The 22,350-nt window shown below is 49.7% G+C and overlaps 5 protein-coding genes across 5 annotated transcripts; 3 read left to right on the top strand and 2 right to left on the bottom strand.

Moving 5' to 3' along the window:
- The first annotated feature begins 12,402 nt into the window (after nucleotides 1-12,402).
- On the top strand, nucleotides 12,403-17,336 carry LOC128266963 (uncharacterized). Its single transcript, XM_053003753.1, has 6 exons — nucleotides 12,403-12,933; nucleotides 14,355-14,709; nucleotides 15,014-15,141; nucleotides 15,522-15,584; nucleotides 15,665-15,771; nucleotides 15,857-17,336. Exons 1-6 carry the CDS (start codon nucleotides 12,403-12,405, stop codon nucleotides 17,334-17,336), a joined length of 2,664 nt encoding a protein of 887 aa, XP_052859713.1.
- An 826-nt stretch (nucleotides 17,337-18,162) lies between these two features.
- Nucleotides 18,163-19,068, top strand: LOC128267274 (zinc finger protein 706-like). The gene is made up of 2 exons (XM_053004082.1): nucleotides 18,163-18,273; nucleotides 18,494-19,068. The coding sequence occupies exon 2, from the start codon at nucleotides 18,496-18,498 to the stop codon at nucleotides 18,727-18,729; it is 234 nt and encodes a 77-aa protein (XP_052860042.1). The 5' UTR covers nucleotides 18,163-18,273; nucleotides 18,494-18,495; the 3' UTR covers nucleotides 18,730-19,068.
- A 23-nt stretch (nucleotides 19,069-19,091) lies between these two features.
- On the bottom strand, nucleotides 19,092-19,936 carry LOC128267273 (zinc finger protein 706-like). The gene is made up of 2 exons (XM_053004081.1): nucleotides 19,796-19,936; nucleotides 19,092-19,729 (listed from the first exon to the last, which is right to left on the bottom strand). The coding sequence occupies exon 2, from the start codon at nucleotides 19,722-19,724 to the stop codon at nucleotides 19,491-19,493; it is 234 nt and encodes a 77-aa protein (XP_052860041.1). The 5' UTR covers nucleotides 19,725-19,729; nucleotides 19,796-19,936; the 3' UTR covers nucleotides 19,092-19,490.
- A 365-nt stretch (nucleotides 19,937-20,301) lies between these two features.
- On the top strand, nucleotides 20,302-21,095 carry LOC128267264 (mediator of RNA polymerase II transcription subunit 20). Its single transcript, XM_053004070.1, has one exon. It carries the CDS (start codon nucleotides 20,398-20,400, stop codon nucleotides 21,055-21,057), a length of 660 nt encoding a protein of 219 aa, XP_052860030.1. The 5' UTR covers nucleotides 20,302-20,397; the 3' UTR covers nucleotides 21,058-21,095.
- A 10-nt stretch (nucleotides 21,096-21,105) lies between these two features.
- Nucleotides 21,106-22,094, bottom strand: LOC128267258 (CDAN1-interacting nuclease 1). Its single transcript, XM_053004063.1, has 2 exons — nucleotides 21,883-22,094; nucleotides 21,106-21,814 (listed from the first exon to the last, which is right to left on the bottom strand). Exons 1-2 carry the CDS (start codon nucleotides 22,092-22,094, stop codon nucleotides 21,163-21,165), a joined length of 864 nt encoding a protein of 287 aa, XP_052860023.1. The 3' UTR covers nucleotides 21,106-21,162.
- Between the last annotated feature and the right edge of the window lie 256 nt (nucleotides 22,095-22,350).

The raw sequence follows: 22,350 nt of genomic DNA, 5'->3' as shown, positions 1-22,350 counted from the left end.
ACGGTCGGTGCGTGTGTCCAGAGTTAGTAACCACCAACCTTTAGGGGACCTGAATCTTTGCAGAAAGGACAGTGTAGAGAATCGTCCCAAAGGAACTTCTTGGAGTTCTTGAACACAAAACACGGGTGTGCTTCGCAGTGCGGTGTGCGGTCCAATATATTCCTTAGGCGCTGAAAGCGCTGTGGTTGTCCGCGGTGTAAGAACGGAACAAAACCGACGTGTGTGAGTTTGCAAAACTTAAAAACTCCATCAACAGTGTTGTTAGCTATAAGAAAACTAGTGTTGTGTGTCGTTCGTCGAACGTGCTTCTGAGAGTTCGTCGTCGCACCGCTTCTTCACGGTGATGTGATTTCTGTAAGTATTCCAAAACGAACTCTCGCTTCCCAGTCTCATTTCTCAGCAGCATCGTAGAAGGCTTTCGCAGTTTTATCTATGTGGTATTTTATGGCTTTATGGCGCTTCAAACGCTTTGTTGTTGTAAGAAGTTTTTCAGAAGTTTTGAGGTCCGTGCCAACACAAAGTGAACGGGACCCATTGCGGGGGTTCTCGCCCCAAAAGAAGGGTCTCCCGGGTAGCCTTCAAACTCCACACTGCTTAGGCAGCCGCCGGCTTCGGGCACCTGCTACGCCAGGGGCCAGGTTCAAGGAGGTGATCGAGAGGCACTCGAGCGAATAATCTAATACGGCCCGGGGGGTGTCCATAAGCAAGGCCTGGCCACGCGGTTACAACTCGCTGACTCTACTCGCCACAACCTCGACCTCTGTGTGCGCGGTTTTTCAACACGAGGAAGACGAGGAAGCCTTCGCGGACGCGGATAGTCCGTGGTTTTGTTAGTCCAGTTTCCAAAGCCCCCTAATGGTCGTATAATATACCGCACTGGTGGCGGCGCCGTCTGCATAAAACAGCCGGCGCGCAGTATGATGGAGGATCGGAACCGCGTTTCACGGTTCAGAGGAGCTCGTGTGCTGTGTCCGGTCCAGTTTTGTTCGAGAGAGAGACCCGGCCCGGCGTAGTTTTCCATGATTCACACGCACGCACACACACGCTCCTCGCGTACGTGGAGGATACTGTGCTGTGGTTTCCATTTTGGTGCGTCTCGATGCCACCGATCACACCGATTCGGTCCATTAATCTAACAATGTGTCCGCGGTGGTTTTTTAAAGTCTGTATGATGAACCGGTGCGCACGACACTTGGCTCTCTGATTGGTGGCCAAACATGAATGATCCGCAGCCAGCTCTTGTTTCGACCTAGGATGTGGATACGCTTAGAAAGTCTAATAGCGCCGTCTAAGCCGACTAAGATCGGAAGCTATCAGCGCCTCGGCCAAGTTCTCGTCACGCTCTCTGTGCCCAGTGTGCCATGAATTTTCTCAAGGTGCGTGTGGTTGCTATGACACACAGACAACCGCCAGAGGTCATAAAGTCTTTTCTCTACGCCCGATGAGCTGTTTTAATCGTGGGGAAGGAAGAACCATGATATCGGAAATCGGAACTATGGCCGCGGAATAGGTTTCCAAGTTAGTAGACACAGCAGAACAACATCCGTCGCAGTGGCGTCGGTTTTCTCTTCGAAGACTCTTCCGCTCGACATTCAAGCGTTCGACATCTGCTCTGCGACCGACCGTTTAAAGTTGAGCAAGGTCCATCTCCCGTCCGTCCTATTGGTCCGCGAGCCGACCCACTGAGATGTGTGATTGTAGGTTGTGGATTTCGAGACGATCCGATTCTCCGGTTGTGTGCGATCATTACTCAACTCATCGCAGCGCCATTCGGGGGGTCCAAAACTCCAATTACGCCGCTCGAGCCGACAACGCAACCAGACCACAATTGGACAGAGAATCGGAGAGACCCATTAGCCGTTTGTGGGTCTGTGATTCGTGTTTTCACGCCTTCACCTTTATTGCGGGCGCAATAGACGTCTGGTGGTGAGCCACCCTCAACCTACCTGTGGCGTGTGGCCGAGCGTGCTCTCAGATCTTCCACCTTTTCCACCGGTAGAAGAAGAGACCCCAAAGACGATCGGTCGATCGGTCGCGCGCGCGCGTCTTGGGCCACTTTTTTCTTCAACTTTCGGCCGAACCTATCCGATTGTTTTTTCTCCATTGTCTCGATCGCCGTGTGTCGGTTGGGTTTCCAAACAACAGAAAATCGATCAGCATCTTCAATCTGTGCCCCGTGCGCCACAGTTGGGGGTCCCCCTTTTTTGTTTGTTCCTATATTCAACTCTCTGCTGCGCTGGCTGATCCGACCATCCGACGATCGATTAGCGTATGGCGTGAAGAAAATTTAAATTTTCCACCAAAATCTCAACCCACGTCGGGTGGCGTAATTGTCAATTGAATTACCAAATTTGGCTCATCAATCGGCGTTGCGTGCTTTGAGGTCTGAGGTAAAGTGGAACTGCGCGGACTCGCTTGGCACTGCCTGGTGTTTCTCTTCTTGCTCAGCGAGCGAGAGATAATGGGTGTGGTGTGCCTTTTTGGCCACCTTTCGGAACAACAGATCGACAGTCTCTCGGCGGTGGCGATTTATCCGTTAATCGTTCGTGCCGGAAAACGGAAATAATTTCTTCAGCCGGCGTGTGTTACGCGACGCACCCAGCAGCAGCAGCGCTGCTGACGGGGGCAATTAGTTGCTGTGGGGAGATGGCCACCACCCAGAAGTTGGTTTTAAATGTCGGCGGCATCTTTCCAGCGGCAAGTTTAAATGGAAAAGAAAACGCACTGGCACTGCCTTTTTTCCGGTTCCGTTCCGGGCTTTGGTTGCTCGTACCCACGATTATTGGAAGGGTTTTTGGGAAAATATACTAATTTGTATCCAAAGTAGGTGAAAGTTTTGGTTTGGCCGGTGGGCGGCCTCTCTGGGCACGTCGGCGACCCCTCAGCGCATATACTTTTTCCTCGTTTGCTATTTTAATTTGTTGGACAATAAACTAAAGAGCCAGGTTTTGTGCCTTTTTGTCGTGCTTATGATTTAATTTGATTCCATTTGGGAAAAATCCCAGAAATCAAGGTTTCGTTTGAAAGGTTGGGGTATCCTCAAGTAGAGACCATGCTCTAGTGAATTCTTCGCCCTTATCAAAAGCCTTTTCTTCGGACCATTCCCAAATTTGTATAGAGTCACTAACAGAGCAGGGCTAGCATGTGATCGAATATCGAATAATTTAAAACATCAGTAACATCCAATTCGACTGCCCATCAAATTATCAATCAAATGTCACTGATCGCGCCAAGGGCCATGAAAATCCGGTGCCCATCCGGTGCATCCTTACCATTTCATTGCCGTTCCCCGAAACCGAAATCGATAATTGGAATACCAGAAATAAAACACTATTCAATCGAAGCTCTCACGCGAAACGGAAATCGTAGGGCGCGCGCGCGTCCGCGTCCTCCGCGGTAAAGAAGCAAATAGGGGCGCCGTGGCGCGCGGACATTTCAAGGCTACCCCCCCTGCGTACCAGGGAAGCTACCCCTTTGCGTGCGTGTGTCTGTGCACTATTTTCTATATTTAATCGCACAGACAGCAGGTGCAGCACACTGTCTGTGTGTGTGTGTGTATGTGGGTTCTTCCTGTTTTCGATCGTATGTCGGGCGTGTATTTTGCACCTTCCCATTCATGACATTTGACGGTCTCGGGTCCGTCCGATGCGGACACGGCAGACACCTTGACTGCGCCCGTCGTCCTGCATCGAAAACCCATCCTTAGCCATCCATTAAAGACCCAATCAATACACATCGGCCATTCACCCATCATCATCATCATCATCATCAGCACCGACAGGGTGGGGTGTAAGTAACCCTTCGGAGCCTCTCTCCCTCTGGCTCCCTCTCGCGGTGTGTTAAATCTAGAACGCGCGGAGCCAGAAGGAAGTGGTCCTCGCCCGCGGAGAACCGCGCCCTAGTTTCCGTGTGTCCGTGTGTCCTGGCCGCCGTTGCGTGAGACCTTCATTTATTTTTATGACACATTTCACCTTTCGACGGGTTCTTAATGTACCGTCACGGCGTCGTTTGGTGTGTGTTTTCCCGGTAGGCGCGCCATTTTGGGGTTCGCGCCCCGCGTACCGGCCGATGACGAAGATATTTTCCACACGAAAAGAGCACATTTATTGTTGGGGTGTGATAGCTCTCTCTCCTACCACCAAGAAATGGTCCCTTAAATCTAACTCCGCGTGACTTCTCATTAGCTCAAGCCAGAGGCCAACAGATCAGCAGCACGTACAATAAAAGTGAGGGTTTTATAAAGCCCCCGAGCCAGCAATGTTAGCGTTTTGTACGGGTGTTACGCAACAAAAGTCTAGTGTTCAGGAAAGGATTCACGGCTAGCGGTGCCGAGGTGTTGGTGAATAATCGCAAGGTCATAAAAAGGGTCGTCCCGGCAGTGGTAGTAGTCGAGGTTCCTAGGCCGGTTCCGCTACTCTTCCAGCTTCATATACCGTTGCGACGTCAGGCCCATCAAGTGTGTGGCCGCGCGTCAGTGTGCCAACCGTGACCAATTATGGACCTTGGCACTGGGAGAATTCACAGTGATCGTACACTATCGTTCTGTGGATCTTTTCGTGCCATCGTTCAGATTTGGTGTCCTCATCGCGCGCTCATCCAACCACGCGGTTGGCCGGCCGGGTCTCATCATCATCAACTGGAGCATCAACAACAGAGTGTGTGTGTGTGTGTGTGTGTGTGTGAGGGGTGCATTTCCCGTTCGGCCACTCGAAGTTAATGCCATTTTGGGCAGCAGCAAACGGGCCATTCGGGTGTTCTTGTGGCGAGAGGACACCGCAGCCAACGGAGGCTCAACAAACCGGAACGCGGAGGATGAACTGTCGGAAGCCGGGTCCGGGTTGAGCAGATACTTCGGTTCACATGTTCATTAGCGACGTCCGACGACAGCGGCACCCCGCCTTCATTGTGCTAACGGTGGGCAGCCAACAGAAGCAAAAAAAAATGTTGGAGTTTTGTTTTGTAGAACTGGTTGTAGAATGCGTGTAACTTTTTGTCCAGTTTTGTTTGCGTTCCAATGACGTGATTTCCCGTGGAACCGTAAAAAACTCAACCACTGTAGACTACAGTGCTTGCGGCGAATTATTTTCAACATAAAAAATAAAAGAAAGATAAAGAAAATTGAATTTAAAATCAACAAATAAAAACTCACTGAAAGTAGTCGGAAATGCTTGATGCAAACAAAGGAACCACTGAGACTAAGACTGGGAATGTATAAGAACAGAGTAACAATCCGGAAGCTGTCGACCGATGGCTACATTGATCGCGCTACCAAATAAGGTTTTCTTCGAAGAATGCCTTGCACTCCGGACTACGAGACTGATTTGATTCGAACAAAATGTTATTGCTAGAAACAATTAGCGCTACAGCACCGCTACCGTATGCTCGAATTCTAGAAAGTCACACCATAAAATGTAGGGATTATGTGCCAATTATACGCAAACGCCTGGCAGACGCGGTCCATTAAGTCCCGTAACAATTTTACTAACATTCAATTAGTGAAACATTCCTAACAAATTTCCCTCGAATTTTGATACCAGTTTTTTATGAGCCGAATTGGGTTTCATGCCCCTCATCACCCTTGGGAAGCATAAACCACCTTCTCGACTCGGGCTCCTGTCCCATGTTTAACATGAGCGCGCCCCGTTTTCCCGGTTCGCATTTTTGATCAGCTAAAAAGGAAAACCTGGCGGGCGCGCGTGTCACAACAACTTTGGTGGGCCAACGAAAAAAAAACCGACGGGTATGCTACCACCGAAAACCAACTTGGCTTGCTTGAAATTAATTAGAAACGAAGAAAGCTCCGTGCACACGCAAGGTGTTCCGCACAGAAACAAAGGTGTCCTGCGGTATAAAAAACAAATAAATCCAATCACGAGAAAACAGAAACAATGGGAGCAGCAGCGGCGAAAGTGGACGCACCCGGGGATCGCCCCTCTCTGCTGGCAATGGTTAAACGGAGTGACAAAACAATATGCGACGAGTCGCGGTCGCTGGAGTCACTGGAAAATCGTCCCAGCGCGCGATATCAATCGCAAGCGCAAAAGGGACACAATGTTGTAGACGCTGCCAGAACAATGGACGATAGCATAAATATGCGGAGCCAGCAGCCAGCACCTGGCGGGTTGCGGCGCGTACTTAATGCGGCCGTGGAGATCCATCTCATTTCACTCCGATTGTGGCGATGATGCGCGCGCACTGGGCGCACACTGGACCAGGGGCAGAAACAATAGGGCGCGGCTGCTGCCACTGATTACGACGACAGCTTGAGGTGGACTTCGAGAAACATAGGCTCCCTGCTGTAGCATTATGATGCGAGATGCACACCAATCAGAGTGCATCAGCGCGAAGTTGTGGAAAGAATTTCACTCGCCAGCCACGCTTTGTTTTAGCGGTGTTTTCTATTGGCTACGAAAGCAGAGGTGTAAAACGGGTAGCGTGTGCGATCGGTAACACACTAATTCGCACCACGCATGCCACATCGCCCGTTGTGAAGGTGTGCGATCGGTGTGCCCCATTTTCCGAGCCCGGTGTAATTCCTGGGATTCACTCATTCGACCTAATGCGGCCTAATTTCTGTTAGGCAGCGCCGATAAATGACATAACCTTTAATTGAAGCGTGGGTTTAAGGCAGCGGCTCTGATGGATGGTTTGTTTCAATGAGCTACGTGTGCCCCAGAAAAGGTGGAGTGCACACCCTCTGTCTACAGGCCGTTTCGCTGTGCAATTGTTTTCCATCAGCCGCCGCTTTTATCGCTCCCTCGCTTTTGAGCCCATCGCCCGACACATCAACCTAATTTGGGCCCAAATCCCAAAGGAGCGCGATCGGGTTGTGATGGATGATGGAACAGCCTGGCCCGGCGAGGCCTGATCGGAGAAGCCCACCACAACCAGCATCTCTAATTAGGCCGATGAAGATAAAGCAGCCAGGAGGGTGGTAGTTTTGGAGTAGCAGTACTACCGTGTGGCCTTGCGCCGTGGTGCCGGCGCTCGCTTTCCGCGGAAAATCATAATTACTTTCCACCTAAAATCGAGAGTGGCCCCGAGCTCTGACACACTTTAAGGGCGCTCCGCTATTTCTTGGGGTAGAGCGATTATTTTCGGGCAGGCAGATGATAATTATCTGAGGCGGCTGGTGGTCATTAAAATTTGTCCATTCGGTGAAGGTCTCCCGCGCGCACGAGCACGCGCCTCTGCCTTGCTGGTTAATGAAGGTGTGGGTTGATAACCATTTAGGCGTTTTGGTGCCTTTCACGCAACGCGCACCCTTTTGGGGGGCAGAGTGCCTCGAAATTAGGGCCACTAATTGACGTGATTTATACGGTTTTCCCAATAGGAGACGGCGCACTGGTACGCCTGCGCCGTAAGCAAATTGTACGCACGCGTGCCGCAACTCCATTGCGTGCGCTCGCGCATATTCTAAATTGAACATTAATCATGCTTTATACTAAAGGTTTTTCTTAACCGAAGACTGGATCGCGATATTCCTTTTCTTCCAAAAACCGAATTTAAACGACCGCTACGTTTTCGTAAGCTTCGGAATGTCACATTCCGGACTTCAGTTACGTACTCCACTAAACTAAGAGTCAACTAATTTCATTCGTCATAGATTTAATCCAGTGTATGCGTATTTTGACTTCGTCTGTTCGAATTTCTGTTAAGTTAAGTTTGTACCGCTGACAGTTCGTCAATAAATAAATAAATAAAACCCATCACAACCCACTCTCGTGTGCGGCCGGATAAGAGGCGCGTCCTTTTACACACCCGGCCGGTCGGGTTGGGTTATACTATTATTACGTTAATATTACGTATGGTGGCCAGCAACACAGTGGTATGGTTTTACTTTATGATAAATTTTGATAGCCTCAGCAGTGCCTCGGACGGAGTCGAAATGCGTGACTCCCCAATTGCGCAAGTGTCCACCCAAAAAACGCGCACGCAAAGAAAAAAATATGCCCGCCCGGGTGGGTAGAGAAATTGGGTGAAACTGTTTCAACCCCAAACAACACCCCCAGAAGAGAGGCCGTGCCGCCCACGTTTCGGTTTATTGTAGGTGTTTGCAGGCGACGGCTTGATTTATGAGGAGCCACCACTCGCTTCCAAAGGGGTTCGTCTCTTACCGTCCGAAAGCAAATCTTTCGATTGGAGTGAACTGGAAATGAACTAAAAAATGTGCTTTTTTCTGGCGGGTCCGACACGTCACCTACTAATGGGACGTTCAGTACTTCTTGGTGAAGCAATTGATTTGCCGGCCTTCGGCAACGAGTGTGGCACAAAGGAGTACACCATGTAGCTGCCAGTGCGCTTGCATCCTATCTAAACCTTGACTTTTCATCCTCGGTGCTAAGTAGGCTTGTTATGTGTAACCGATTCCGACGCCTTAGGTGTCTTCTGCCACAACGGATCGGCGGGAGATGTTGCGCCGGTAAATGATCTCATCAAGCCTGCCAAACGGCTGCTCATCACATCGGCCACAGCCCTTCGGCGCAGAAGGCTTTATCGAATCGATTCCAAGCACACACCAAACCCAAGTGCCTCGCCGTTGTTACGCAACAGAACGGAATGGGAATAGACTTACTGGCCGCTCGAAAAGAAGAGGTTTGCAACAAGACGAGCCTTGAAGTGAGAAAGACAGCGTGTTAACGAGGTGTGATCTGAAATTGAATTCGTTTCAATTCGATTGGTGAGTTGCCTCTTTTCGTTCACACCTCGCTCTTTGGGCCTTTTCAGTGCCAAAAACATCGATCCTATTCCCCGGGGTCTGTTCGATCTTAATTATATGTGCGCTGCGCTGTATTATATATGATTTAACACCTCCGTGCCACCGTGGGGCGGATCGACCATCGACCATCGATCGGAGCCTGTAGTGTGGGGCGTCGTTTACCACACACCGAATCGAATTCATTCGATGCGCTCGCGAATCCTCAAATCCTCTCTCTCTGTCTCGGTTTCGCGCTCCGCGTTCGTAATTTGCTGTTTTGATTGATCCACCTAATCAGTGGTGATTTATTTGGTACGAAACACCTCATCAACATCATCATCATCAGTAGTAGCCGCCGCCGCAACAAATCGGTGGAGCCCCAGAATCGGGCGCATCCTCCGAGTGAGAGACGGTTCCAATAGTCAAAACACGCATGCTACAAAGCAGAACAGAAATCTGGGATCCTTTCTCCCTCTCTCTCTCTCTGTGTCGGTGCGTAAAAAGCGGCCAATATGTTTTCTTTTACTGCCCTCCCATAAGGTACCTGTTTATGAGAGTGCGCGGGCGGGCGTTCCCCCTCAAATGATGATGATCATCATCGGGCACACACACAGGTGCGAGAGGAGAACGCATGTCCGCGTGGTGCTGTGCGTCGTGTCCGGCAGATTTCTTTGTGATCCAATGATCAAACAGAGCGGAACACATGTTTTATTGCTACTCGTGGAGTGCATCCGGCCAACACTCTGGTCCACTGAACAGCATCAGCAGCCACACTACTACTGCTCTGTGGCACCATCTTTGTTTGGATTTTTGGCCACACTTTCCTTTCGGATTTGCAATGCAAAAATCCACTATATCGGGCGGTATCCGCTTCACTCTGTTGTGCACAAATACCACCAAATTGTTGCTTCCTTTGTGGTGTGTGTGGTGTGTTAAATGCTCCGATTTAAATGTATTTTTAATAACACCATAAACTCACCGAATAAATCCCGGATTTCGCCAAAAGCCTGATCTCTTTCCTTCTCGACAAGTCCATTGTGCGGTGACTCACAATGTGTGTGCGTGTGTGTGTGTGTGTTGAATCTCTAATACGCTTCACTTTGCAGCGGAAAAAGCGGGCCATCGAGGAAGACATTTGGCCACCTCTCCGATGCAGGCTGCGTATGGGAAAGCAATCAGCCCAAAGCGGAAGCAAACCTAACACCGGCCACGGTTTATGCTGCCCTGGACCACACCGTGCCGTGCCTTTAATGGCTAATGCTCTTGGGAGGGGATGGATTTTATGTGTGCCAGTCGGAAGTCATCCCCAGTTTGTTTGTTTTTTTTGTAAAGGGATTGTTTCTCCAAAAACGGGTTGCCCTTGTTACTCCGATCCACGGACTACACTTTGCACACGCCGTTCGCTAAATGGAAGATCATTGCCCATTTTTTTTATGTTGGCCCCATTTTCAAAATGGCGTTCGCCACTGAAACCCCTGATGATGGCGGCGAGCCACACATTACTGCTGGAGGAATGATGATCAGACAGAAAGTCATTATGATCATCCCGCTCTCCGACACCGGAAGATCGTTAACATGGGGGTTCTTTTTTGTTTTTTTTTTTCTGAGGGAAAATTAAACATTCATCACATCAATGGGAATGCTCGCCCCGGATGTTCTTTCTGATGTTGCAAAGTGGTGTTTGCAAACAATTTGCAGATTTCTTCTTTTTTCAGAATACACCCAAAACGGGGCGCGTGTGGTGCCAGCTGGGAGTAATTTGCATGGAAAAACACGAATGGCAGGAAACAATAACCTTTCAAACACTCCATTCTTTGACGTGCTGTGTATTGCTCGAGGGTGGTCTGAAAAGTGCTCCGCATAAACTAGATACAAGCCGATTTTTTCCACTTTATTTTTCAACATAGTCATCTTGTAACTTTGCAAACTTCTCCAATCGCGATGCGCCAATCTTTGTAGCCCGTCCAACAAACTCTTGGCACTTTTCTCTTCAAAATAATCGCTTACGAAGACGACTGCCTCTTCATTCTCTGTCCTCCGGGGTTAATTTTCTGATCAGGGGACAAAATGGAGTCGCTTGGGGCTAGATCTGATAAGTAAGGCGGAAATGGTCAAGCAGTTCCAAGTAATTCTCGGATTTTCGCCATGGCAACCGCTTAGAAACGTGATCACAATGTCTGGAAACGTGGCAGCCAATGCGCCGACAGTTTTCTCATGTCTAAATGTCGACATTCGGTGTTCATCTAGCATCATTAGGTGCACTTTGGTGATGTTTTCGCCTGACTGAAATTTGCGTGAGTAACTCGGTCAGAAGATTGCCAACCAAATTGACTACCAAATTAATTAGTGCTTCCATCTTCATGTTGAGGCCGAGAAACTTTTCAGAACACCCTCGTACATTTTTGGACACCATTTTTTCGGCTCGTTTTCGTGGCGTTAGGAGCTTAAGCTGTATGTTTTATTTAATCTCCGCCACCCGCATCGGGACGACGAAAGGCATCGCACAGAACACAGCGTCGCGGGTGTTGGTGGGTCACACTTGAGTTGCTGGTGAGTGAAATCCTCGCAGCGAACTAGCCACCCCACGGGACTGCTGGCTAGCACCCGTCATGGGTCGAAGAGTTATGCAAAACGGAGGCGGAATCGAAACGCTTTTCGAAAAACAGAGACTCCGTGACGGAGGTGTTTCGCATAACGCTCTACGGTGGTGGCCCCCGGTATTTGGGCGTGTGTTATAAATCATAAGCTGCTGGGTTTGCTGGGTGGAGCCTCTGTTTGACTTTTAATGCGGACCTCACCGGCGGTGGACTGTGAGGTCAGGGAAACTCTACTCTTCGACGACGATGACGCCGACGCCGACACCGATCGATAAAAAGACGATGGAAAGGTGGTGAAATTTGATTTTCCATCTAACCCCTTTTGATGGTGTTTCCATAATCAAACAAATTAGCGTAAAACAAAAAGCGTGCGCCGACGAGGAATCCACGGCGATGCGAAAAAACCCTACGCTATTGGAATACCGGGAAAATCAGGAAACTTTCGCCCAAAGGGGTCACTACGGTAGGTAGGTAGGCCGAGCGCGCGCGGTTGTCTATCAAATCGACCCTCTCGAGAGCGCGGACGATGCAAATCAACCCATCATCATCATCAGCCGCCGCCGCGCCTTACTGATCGTGATGAGCTGATTGGGTGAAAGCAATTAAAGATGGTGGGTTCTCCTTTTTTCACTATTCGCCTTTTTATACGCTTTTTTTCGACTGCGAGTTCGAGAGAGCGACTCGGGGCGGCCCAAAAAATTGCGGGGAAATTCGTATCCGTTCCGTCAGCAGGGGTCGCGCGCCCGCTCGCCGTGGCTCGGCTCGATTAGCTCCGTTTACGGATTAGATAAATTGATCCGATGGCCAATTACCGATTACCAACCGAGAGAACGACAGCACCTTGCCAAAGAACGAGCGAGAGAGGAAGAGAGAGAGTGAGTGAGCCGTAAGCTGGATGCAACTTTGAGCTTCAAAATTTGCGTTGCATTAACTTTCGCGAAAGAGGAAAAACTGTGGATTCGAGGACGGAAATCGCAATCGTGTCATCATCCATCCTTAAATTGTGCTCTATCATTGACCAAACTACGACTCCACCGCCATTTTATTGATCAAATATTCTGCTACTTTTCCTTCTTTCGTTTCAAACAACCAGCACGGCCGTTGAGAATGGCGCCTCAAAACTCGACACTGATTAACGATTCGACGGGTTCGGCCTCGCTGGTCACCTCGGCCGAGGAGCTGGGCAAATTTAGCCCCATCCTGCCGGCCAAGAACCATCACCACCATCATCACCATCATCATCACCACCACCATCGTCATCAAAGTCGCAAGCAGCACGATCAAGGACTCCAGCAGCAGCAGCAGAAGCCCCGTCTGCGTACGCCCGAGGTTCCACCGGTGGCGGCCAGTTCCAGTTCCTTGGACAACAACACGAACCCCAGCACGAAGGATACTACCATCACCACCACAACATCGAACGCCAATAGCCAACAGCAGGCGACTATGCGCGCCCCACCATCCCGGGCAGGAAGCTTTCGAACGGCGGCGGAACTACCGCCACCGGCCAAGGATGCGCCGCAGGGGCTTGACTACCACCAGCCACTACAACAACAACTTCATCGTCGGTCCAGTGCGCAGGACTCTGCTGCCGCCGCCAGCAACTGCGGCACCGGTCGGGGCACGGTGAAACGAGAGCTGGTAAGTCACGCCGCTGTCCGCCAGTGTGTGTGCCAGTTACACATTTATCATTGGCCCTCGACTCTGACGTCACGAGTACATGATTGGGGTGCTTTAGACACAGAGAAAAGGATAGAATTTTCACCCGCGTGTGTTACGCAATCAAACAAGCCGAGGTCGACAATCGCGGACGTCATATGCACACCAAGGACCCCCACGGGATGGGCTCGATGTCGATGCAAAGAGTTGACGAGGGGGGTTTGATCGATAGCTGGGCCGCGTGACTAGCAAAACTGGAATTGGCGTTTTCGGGCAACAGAATCGGTGCACGCCACAGACGGAACATAATGAAATTGATGTTCTTGGCGTTCTTTTTTTTATTTGGAAATTCATGCATGACTTTGGCAGAGAGTGAACCGTTGTAAGGAATCTAATTTCTCAGGCCGTTCCGTGGGCCTCCAAAGCGCCACAACATTATCGTTCCTTTTCCCATGAAAGTGCACTTTTCATGGCCTCCGCCGATTTATCGCAACAACTGCCATCGCTGCTGTGTGACGTTGCTAGATGACGTTGAACGATTTTATTTTGAGAACATACTTAGGCCACATCCCGTTCAAAGTCTGCATAAAACGCCAGGATTCCCTTTTAATTCTCGTGCCACGTCGCATACCAACAAACCATTCCTCAAAACCCACCATTGATTTTGTTGAACCTACAGTTTACCGATTCTCTGCTGGTGCCATGCCTCACAATCGGTGTGACAAGTCATCGTTAGTTTGGCTCACGTCCTGCCGCCGACCGACAGAGGGCAATAGGACACTCGGGGTTTTTTTTTGCTTCGTTCATACGTTTTTCGCTTTCATTAAAAGAACACCCCCAACACGGCCACGCCGGGCACACCGACACAATGAGAAGGTTTTAATGGCGCGCCATCATGTGGCACAATGGTGCGCCTGGTTTCCGTTCCGGAATTTCGTTCCGTGTATGCTGATCGAAAGCGAAAGGAAACCTAGACCCATATTTGCGCCTATTGTACCACGACGAATCGCGCGCTCCGGGTACGTGTACTACGCTTCACTAGCAACTGGAACAGCAGCAATGTTTGCAAGAGTATCCCTTCGAAAACGGGACCATTTCCGCTATCTTGCGCTTAGTTTGGTTATTTTATCGAGCGTTTTGCGTTTTATAACTCTTTTCTGGGGTTCGTCGCTTTGACAGGCGATGTCTTTCGTTAATTGACACATGTTTTCAAAGGTGTCCGGTTTTAATTGTGGCTTCTAAATACCTATAGAGCGATTGGGAAAACTGAAAATTTTCTATTCAAAACACAGCAATATAATATTATGAATACAAGTTGCTCAGAACTTTTCAACATTTAAAATATGTGGAGCAATAATTCAAGAACTAGTTTTTGTAACAAAAAACTTTATTTTGAATTTCAGCTCAACTCTATTCCCTGCCATCGGCACTCGCATCGGCCCTCCAGCAGCAGCAGAAGCAGCAGCATCAGAAGGTACCCGGAGAGCATCGAATCCGACGGCAACGTGACCGACGATACGGACGATGCGTTCGACGGAGGCACCCCGGAACCACCCACCGAACCTGTCGCAGCCGCCGCCGCCGCTGTCGACGCCACCGTAGCCGCGGCAACCCCACAGACCTCAGAGATTGAAATACCCATCTGGATTCGGGGCGAGGCCCGGTTCGTGTCCGGCATCAACGAAGCGACCACGTGCAGCAACATTATCGGCGCGCTGATCGACGACGAGGTACAGAACGGTAACTACGGTCCGGAAGGTACGTACCACCGGGGGCCAGAGCCGTGGAGGGGTCACACGAAACACGATGCTTATCGGCTATGGGCCGCAACGCATCGATCGGTCGGCGGGCGTAGGGCGCCTCTTTCGCTCAAGAAGCAGAACTTTGGGACCCCCATTTTCTTGTCCGATTATGCGCACGCTGACGCTGGCTGACCATTAAGGCAAACATGATTCATTTGAGTTTTAATTACCTCATTTTTTCTCCCTTTCCGGTTCTTCTTCGTCTTCCTCCTCGTGGGGTGCGCTGCTTCGTTTGGCGTGTCGGGCGGCCCCGTGTTCAGATGTCGCAGTATCGCGTGATGTGAACGATTACGTGATAATAGAACGATGGCGTGAGGTCGAGCAAGTGCTCACCGGCGACACACGAATCCTTTCAATCTGGAGCGCGTGGGGCGACGCCAGGAACGAGGTAGGTGTGCCTCTCTCCCCTCTATCCAGGGCACGGTCCAGGGCGCACTGGCGACGACCACGACGACACGGCGACGCCACGCTAGGGGTTGTTCCGTGCGACATTTTTATGACGCCAAACGCAACCCCAACCAGGCAGGGTTTAGGGCCGGCCTAAACCATATACCAGCCGTAGCCATAGCCTCCAGAGGTCGGTTGCGGGTCGATTTGTGGCGCATGTACACAAATTACCCTGACGCGCCGCCCTCGCTCGCTCATCGGGACTAACGTTTCTGAAGCATTCGCGTTTCGCGTTTTATTATATCAGCAACATAATAACTCTCCGTCGACTTACATGTTCTCCTCTCCCTCTTTCTTCGCTGGTCGCGTGTCCCCACATAGGTGCAGTTCCGGTTGAAAATCAATAAAGCCCACATCGCCGAAAAGGCTCCCGTCGGTGACAAGGTAAGATAGAGAACGCTGTGTTCGCCTTCCATCGATTCGTCTCGGCTTTAGTAACTCCTTTGGCCTCTGTCCTTCCGCAGGAAAACAAATCCAAGAAGCAGAAAGAAAAGCTCGGCCTCATCAACCGCATGATGCGCAAGGTGCTGAAGCAGGGCGAAGCTATCCAGAACCATCTGTCACAGATCAGGTACATCGAGTAAAGCAAAGTGTCCAGTCTGTTCCTCCACCCATCGCCGCTTTGACTAACTCTTTTTCTTCTTCTATCGACCCAGCCAAAAGTCAACGGAGAAGCGCCAGCAGGACAAGTTCCGCAAGTACGTGCGCAAGAACTGCGGCAAGCATCTCATCATGGAGAACTTCCTGCACGACGCGACCACCAACCTATCCGACCTGTCGGTGGACGGCGAACCACTTGTGGCGGCGGCAGGGAACGTTGCCGTCGACGCCACCGACGCTACCGGTGGGGAAGGAAGCCAGAAGAAGGAAAAGGTCCGTCGCAGCACCTTTCCGGGGAAGCTGCTCTTTTCCGCACGAAAAAGTACCTCATCGAGGGTAGCTGCCGGTGATGGTGGCGGTGGTCGTGTACTGAAGAACATTCTGTTCGAGTCGTCCGATCAGCTAGATGGTGTGAAGGCGAACGAAGACGAGCTGCTGCTGGTGATCGATCACACTTCCGACAGTGACAGTGGGATCTTCACCAACAATGTGCTGAGCCGTCGGGACACGCTGCCGAAGCGGCCAAACTTTGGCTCGATGGTGGAAATCGATCGGTACACCAAAGACCTGGACGACGGTGGCGAGCTGGTCGAGTTCCAGGGCCGTGGATTTAGTAGCGATTCGGTGCGCCGCCAGCAGAAGTATCATCGGTCCAAGCGCCGCTACGATTCACTCCGGTGCCATCACCAGAATCGGCGCCACTTGGAGAGTGCCGCGTCCGAGGACGACGGTGTAGCATCGTCCGTCGGTGGATGTAGAACATCCGAGGCGGACCAGGAATTGGTCGAGCTGGTCGGTGGCGAGCCGAATGCCGATGGATCACTCGATGAACCGGACGGCGGTGGTGGTGATGAGGGAAGCGAGGAAGCCGATGATGATCTGACGCCACCGGTCGATGATTTCGAGTCCGGCCAGCAGGTGGACCTGCGCCGCGGCACCTTCAACCGGACCTCGTTCCGGTTCGATCTGATCCGCCAGGAGATTGCGATCAAGATGGCCGAGATGCAGCATCTGCTCGAGCAGGAGGAGGATCTGTTGCGGCGGCTGAAGCTGAAGAGTGCCAAATTTCATGCCGAAAATCAAATCTATCGCTCGCACATCGGGCTTGACTTTCACGTCGAACGCTTGCAGCAGTCGATCGATCGATGCGCTCAAGAGATCATCGACATCGAGCAGCAGCTGCTCGAAACGAAGATGGAGATCGAAGAAAAGTCGCCGCTGATCGACAATTTGCGTGCCCTGCTCGAGGCACAGGAAGCCGGCCTATGCTATCGGCGTCCGGTGAGGTCCCAGGAGCAGCAGCAGCAGCGATACGGCATCACGACGCACTTCCCATCGGGCTCCGTGGACGGCACCGGGCTAAGCGCGGACACGTGTTTCACGCAGCAGGCACCACCAACCGTGCGTACAACGTCCCGATACAGCCTCACGCTGTCGGCGAAGCGAAACCCTCACACGGCCGGCCCACCGAACGAGGTGGAGTTTGTGGACAATATTTACGAGTTTTGTGATAATAATCAAAGTTTTGTAGTGTAAGCCGCGCCAAACAAACGCATGCGTCGCCAACCGTTGACTTAGAGATAGACTCTCCAAACACAACACTATATTTACCTTAGAGACTTAGGATATGATTCAGCAACTGGGACTGGGAACGACGTGTTACTTGTTATGCTGACCACCGTTTAGTTCCGCTCAATAGCAACTGAACGCTTATGATACCGAGACCTTATTTAACGTCGAAGGGTTACGGAATATCGGAGGAACGCTACGTTACATTGTGTTTTTTTATCTGTTATGCAAACCCCCAATGCTGTCCGTACGCGGGTGGTGGTACGGTATGCGATATTTAATAAATATTTACTTACGGACAATCGCAGAACTAGGTGCTGGGAATGCGAGTTTCGTGTATTTCTTAATCATGATGCACGTGATTGCGTTTTATTATTAAAGAATGGGTAGAAATGCCCTATTGACAATTTAAATGTTTTGTATCAAAGTTCTGGTTCGAGCCTACAAAGAAACCTATTCAAACCTATCGTAGAAATAACTCGGAATCGCTCCTTATGGAATATGTCTTTCGTTGACCAAATGCGCATTAGAATGCGCAATTGTATTCTAATTTTCCTTTAATGCTTTTGCACTGGTTATGCTTTTGCAAAACCTCTACATAATGGACAAATGTATAAATGCATAAAGAATAAATTTCGTAAACAAGAGGCAAATTCCATTTTATACATATTTTGGTGCTCGTTGAAATTCTCCTGGGATTTTTCAATTTTCAAGCTCAGATCGCTCTGAAGCGCCATCTATTGTGAATCACAAGAACTGCGCTCTGGCAAAACGTCAAACCGCCAATTGGGCAAACTCAGCCATCGGGAAAAACCTTGTCTTGTGCATGCGAGAAAAACACACGTCGTCTCCTTGTTTATTCCCCTTGAAAACTAGTGTTCATCCCGGCCTCTCTAAAAAATAAGTAAGTATGCTCAAAACGTGAACATTTTCGTATCGAGACAGAACTCCAAAGGCGTTCACATATCGCCAAAAACATGCGACCATCCCTCCATACCACTGTGTGTTCTAGAAGCAGCGTCTCCCACCACGCACTCTGTTGTGGCCTCTTTTCGCAACGAACGTTGGCTTAAGACTTTCCCTAATCGTACCGTCTACTCCTTTCTATGTCTTGCACCTTACAGCTATGGCTCGAGGCCACCAGAAAATTCAGTCGCAACAGAAGGCGCAAGAGAAACAGGCCAAAATGAAGAAACAGCAGGGCCACGGGCTGAGCGACCAGATGAAGGCCGCCCAGAAGGCGCTCGTGTTTTCCTGCGCCGTTTGTAAATCGCAGATGCCCGACCCAAAAACGTACAAACAGCACTTTGAAAACAAACATCCCAAAAATGACCTACCGGAGGAGCTGAAGGACGTATAAAAGAAACCTTGGTCAGCCAACCAACAGACAGACCAGTCGTTCCTCCAATGTACGGTGCCGTAGGCGGCAATGAAGCGGCGCCGTCTCGATTTTTCTTTTCCCCAAGTTCTCAGTGACCGCACACAGGCCGTTGTGTTCGCCAATCAATCCACGTGCTTTCTGGAAACAGAAAAAAGTAGACAATTTACCGCACGCTCCCCACGAGCATAATGCATCCAGTGTACTGATAAGTGGCGCGCGCAACTGATTTGTTCCGATTCCTCTCGGAGTCATGCTACCAATTTTTAATCCAATTTCAACCACTCTTTGATAATCGTATGATAAATGAATAAACTAATACAGACGTTGACATTTTTTGAACCGCTGAGTATTTATTGCATCGTACAACGAATGAAGCATCACGCTTTCCAGGTGTATATTAGTTCAGTTTATTTAATACTCTACTTGTCAAGTGTAAGGGAGAAAGAGTGCGCAAGGCCAGACACGACGTACTCCTGGCTTCGAAGCACCCAGCTATTTACATTAAACCTGCAAGAACCGAACAATACATCAAAAATTCAATACTCGTTTAAGTAACGGTAGCGCCAACTAGCAGAATTCACAGAAGTTGTGTTATAATCAAACGTGAATGCAAGAGTATTAAATGTAAAAGCGTTGCATCGTTGAAGCAATTCGTGGAATCGAACCTCTCGGAATGACATCGACGGTGGTCGCCGGATCAGGCTCACTCAGTTCCCTTGCGCATCGGACTTCTTTCCCTGTTACACATCTTTCAGTTCCTCCGGAAGCTCCGACTTTGGGTGCTTATTTTCAAAGTGCTGCTTGTACGTTTTCGGGTCGGGCATCTGCGATTTACAAACGGCGCAGGAAAACACGAGCGCCTTCTGGGCGGCCTTCATCTGGTCGCTCAGCCCGTGGCCCTGCTGTTTCTTCATTTTGGCCTGTTTCTCTTGTGCCTTCTGTTGCGACTGAATTTTCTGATGACCGCGAGCCATTATTACTGCGAAATAAACCACACATCAATAGAATCGATGGCTATTGAGAAAAGTCATAGCGATAATTCTACCTTTCGTTTTGTGCGATGGAGAAGCAGAGCGTCGATCACTGATGTTGTAGTCAGGAGCAGAGATTTGTTGTACGAAAATTGATTATTATTTATGCCCCGTTGCGCTTTGTGATGATTGTAAGCTGAAGCTGGGTGAAGGGCAAAGATCCAAATTTGTTGCGTTCTCAACGTTTGACAATCGGTTTGTCAACATCGACGGCGAAATCGAAAAACATCGAATACTTATTGAAACTTAATCATTATTTTGTCGATTTCAACTGTTCCGGATTGGTTGTGGACTTTTCAAGGTTTAATTCCATCAAATATTTACCATTGCCATTTAAGTGGTTCGGCTTTTCTTTTAAATATTCTTGACCATCCGCCAATGCTGCATTATGTCTCTTGGTTTTCGATGTTAACGTTACCCAACATATCAACCTTGTGCACGGCGACATTTCAGCATCTAAACAAAGGCACCATCGTAAACAACAATTTGTACACAATCGTGTACACAATTTCGCAAGCCGGCATCGAGTGGTTTAGTGCCGCAAAATTACATTCGGAATCGGTAGCAGCATTGGCTAAATCTCCTCCCCGATAAAGAGAAACCAACCGAAAACAAAATGGGAGTCACCGTGCTACAGCAATACCCAGTGGAAAACAAATCCGGAGCCCAAACCATCGACTTTCTGTTGAAACGTGTGCTCAATCTCGGGGCCGTACCCGCCGGCCACTTTCTGGTCGACTGCGAAACGTACAGCTCGAATCCGCAGCTGGGACCGCCGAGAACGGTGCACATTTTGCACAATTCCGAACAGCCAGCTTCAGTGTTTTCGATCCTCGACACCGGCAACAAACAGATCTCGCTCGTAACGGATGGACTCTTCGATCTGCTGATGACCCGGATCGCACCCGCCTACACTTCCAAAAAGCAAACAAAGATCGAATCGAAAGGGCAACGGTTCGAGTTTGGCGATTTTCTCATCAAGCTGGGTAGCGTTACGATGAGCCAGAACTTTAAGGGTGTGCTGGTAGAGGTAGAGTACCGACCCTGTCTGGTACCTGGAAGCTGCTGGGAGCTGATGAGGGAGTTTCTGCAAGGATTCCTCGGTTCGAACGTGTCCAACGCGATGCCGGCTTATTTTACCCAGCGTTCCAGCATCAACCCGAACCACTCGAAGGCGAACGAAATCTACCAACCCATCGACACCATAAACCAATACCTGGAGCACTTTACAAACTATCGAAAACAAACCATGGCTCCGTTAGGGGTACGACCTTGATTTGCTGATTTAATAAAACACGTTTTGGTGGTAATTAAGAGGAAAAATAATTAGGTCTATTTTACTGTTCTAATATATTTACAATTTCATATTTACAATGGTCCACTAATCAGTGTCTACCAAAGAGCATGGTAGGTTGAAGGTGAGGAATTCGATTTCCTCCGTTTCGGGAAACCCGTCCGTTACTATCACTTCGTTACCGTTTTCCGCACAATCGGCAATGCTGTCGACGTACCCGAACCAATATATGACTACACCGGGACCAAACCGATTGCCATAGCTAGCCAGCTGGTCCTTGACGTAACGCCGGTGGGAATCCACGTCCCCGAACGATGCTTTACTCTCGATCCAGTTGATTACTTGACCGCGAAACAAAAACGGTACGGCCAGCTTCAGATCGGGCGTCTTATCGTATCCGGTGCGTCGCAAATCGCCTTCGTCGTAGAACACCATCCCGGCCGCCCGGGCTAGCTTCTTCATACGATCTTCGTACTCTTCGCCGATGCACCGGCGTATCGCATCGGTAAGCGGTCCGTCCATGTGTTCGCTGTACAGACAGTAGCTCACGTTCATTGCCAGCAGTGAATCGGGAATCATGTCAGGCACGCGCAGCATGTCCAACACTTCCGAACGCGGCAGGTTTTGGTACAGCTTTCCCAGTACTATCCGGCACACCACCGTAGAAGGTATGCGTAGTTTCGCGGCCATTTTCAGCAGAATATCATGATCTGGCGTTTGCTGGGCAGCATTCTGGTACCTAAGACGAAGCGTAAACAGAGTTGTTATCAATCGGCTGTCCATTCGGCCAACGACGATCTGACTTACTGACTGACCAGCGAATCAACCTTCGCGACGAGTCGCGAGTATGTTGTTTTCACCCTCTGCAGTACCACCTTCGAGAGGATGCTTCCCAGGGTTATAGCGGAAAGCTCCGGAAACCTGCTCTCCAGTTCGACGTTGCAGCTATTCAAATCGCCATCGTAAGCACGAATGAAGTTTTGTATTTCTGTGAACTGTTCTGTGCTGACCACCACCATCTTTCGTCGCTAGTTTTTGCCGCAAGCTTCTCGAAATGCTGCGCTAAACTGTTTTCAAAACAAACTGCTGTCTGCGAGAGGTAAACAATGCGCACTGACGTTTCGTTCAAAATCCTACCTTTGCGAACGTTGGATTCCGTTGGCTTTCAAAAGGTAAATCGAAAGTCACATTTTACGATTGGAAATGTAAAGTAGCCCTCATTAGTAACGGCTTTCTAGTAATTTCGTTTTAATCACAGTGTTGATAAAATATACT

The sequence above is a fragment of the Anopheles cruzii genome, chromosome 2 (genome assembly GCF_943734635.1).
Source record: "Anopheles cruzii chromosome 2, idAnoCruzAS_RS32_06, whole genome shotgun sequence".
Lineage (NCBI taxonomy): Eukaryota > Metazoa > Arthropoda > Insecta > Diptera > Culicidae > Anopheles > Anopheles cruzii.
The sequence above is the reverse complement of the archived record's forward strand: the minus strand, read 5'-3'. Positions and strand labels throughout refer to the sequence as shown.

Coding starts and splice junctions, on each gene's coding strand:
- LOC128266963 (XM_053003753.1), top strand. CDS start 12,403: ATGGCGCCTCAAAACTCGACACTGATTAACGATTCGACGGGTTCGGCC. Junction 12,934..14,354: donor GCACGGTGAAACGAGAGCTG/GTAAGTCACGCC, acceptor TTTGAATTTCAG/CTCAACTCTATTCCCTGCCA. Junction 15,142..15,521: donor GGGGCGACGCCAGGAACGAG/GTAGGTGTGCCT, acceptor GTCCCCACATAG/GTGCAGTTCCGGTTGAAAAT.
- LOC128267273 (XM_053004081.1), bottom strand. CDS start 19,724: ATGGCTCGCGGTCATCAGAAAATTCAGTCGCAACAGAAGGCACAAGAG.
- LOC128267264 (XM_053004070.1), top strand. CDS start 20,398: ATGGGAGTCACCGTGCTACAGCAATACCCAGTGGAAAACAAATCCGGA.
- LOC128267258 (XM_053004063.1), bottom strand. CDS start 22,094: ATGGTGGTGGTCAGCACAGAACAGTTCACAGAAATACAAAACTTCATT. Junction 21,815..21,882: donor GTTGATTCGCTGGTCAGTCA/GTAAGTCAGATC, acceptor GCTTCGTCTTAG/GTACCAGAATGCTGCCCAGC.
- LOC128267274 (XM_053004082.1), top strand. CDS start 18,496: ATGGCTCGAGGCCACCAGAAAATTCAGTCGCAACAGAAGGCGCAAGAG.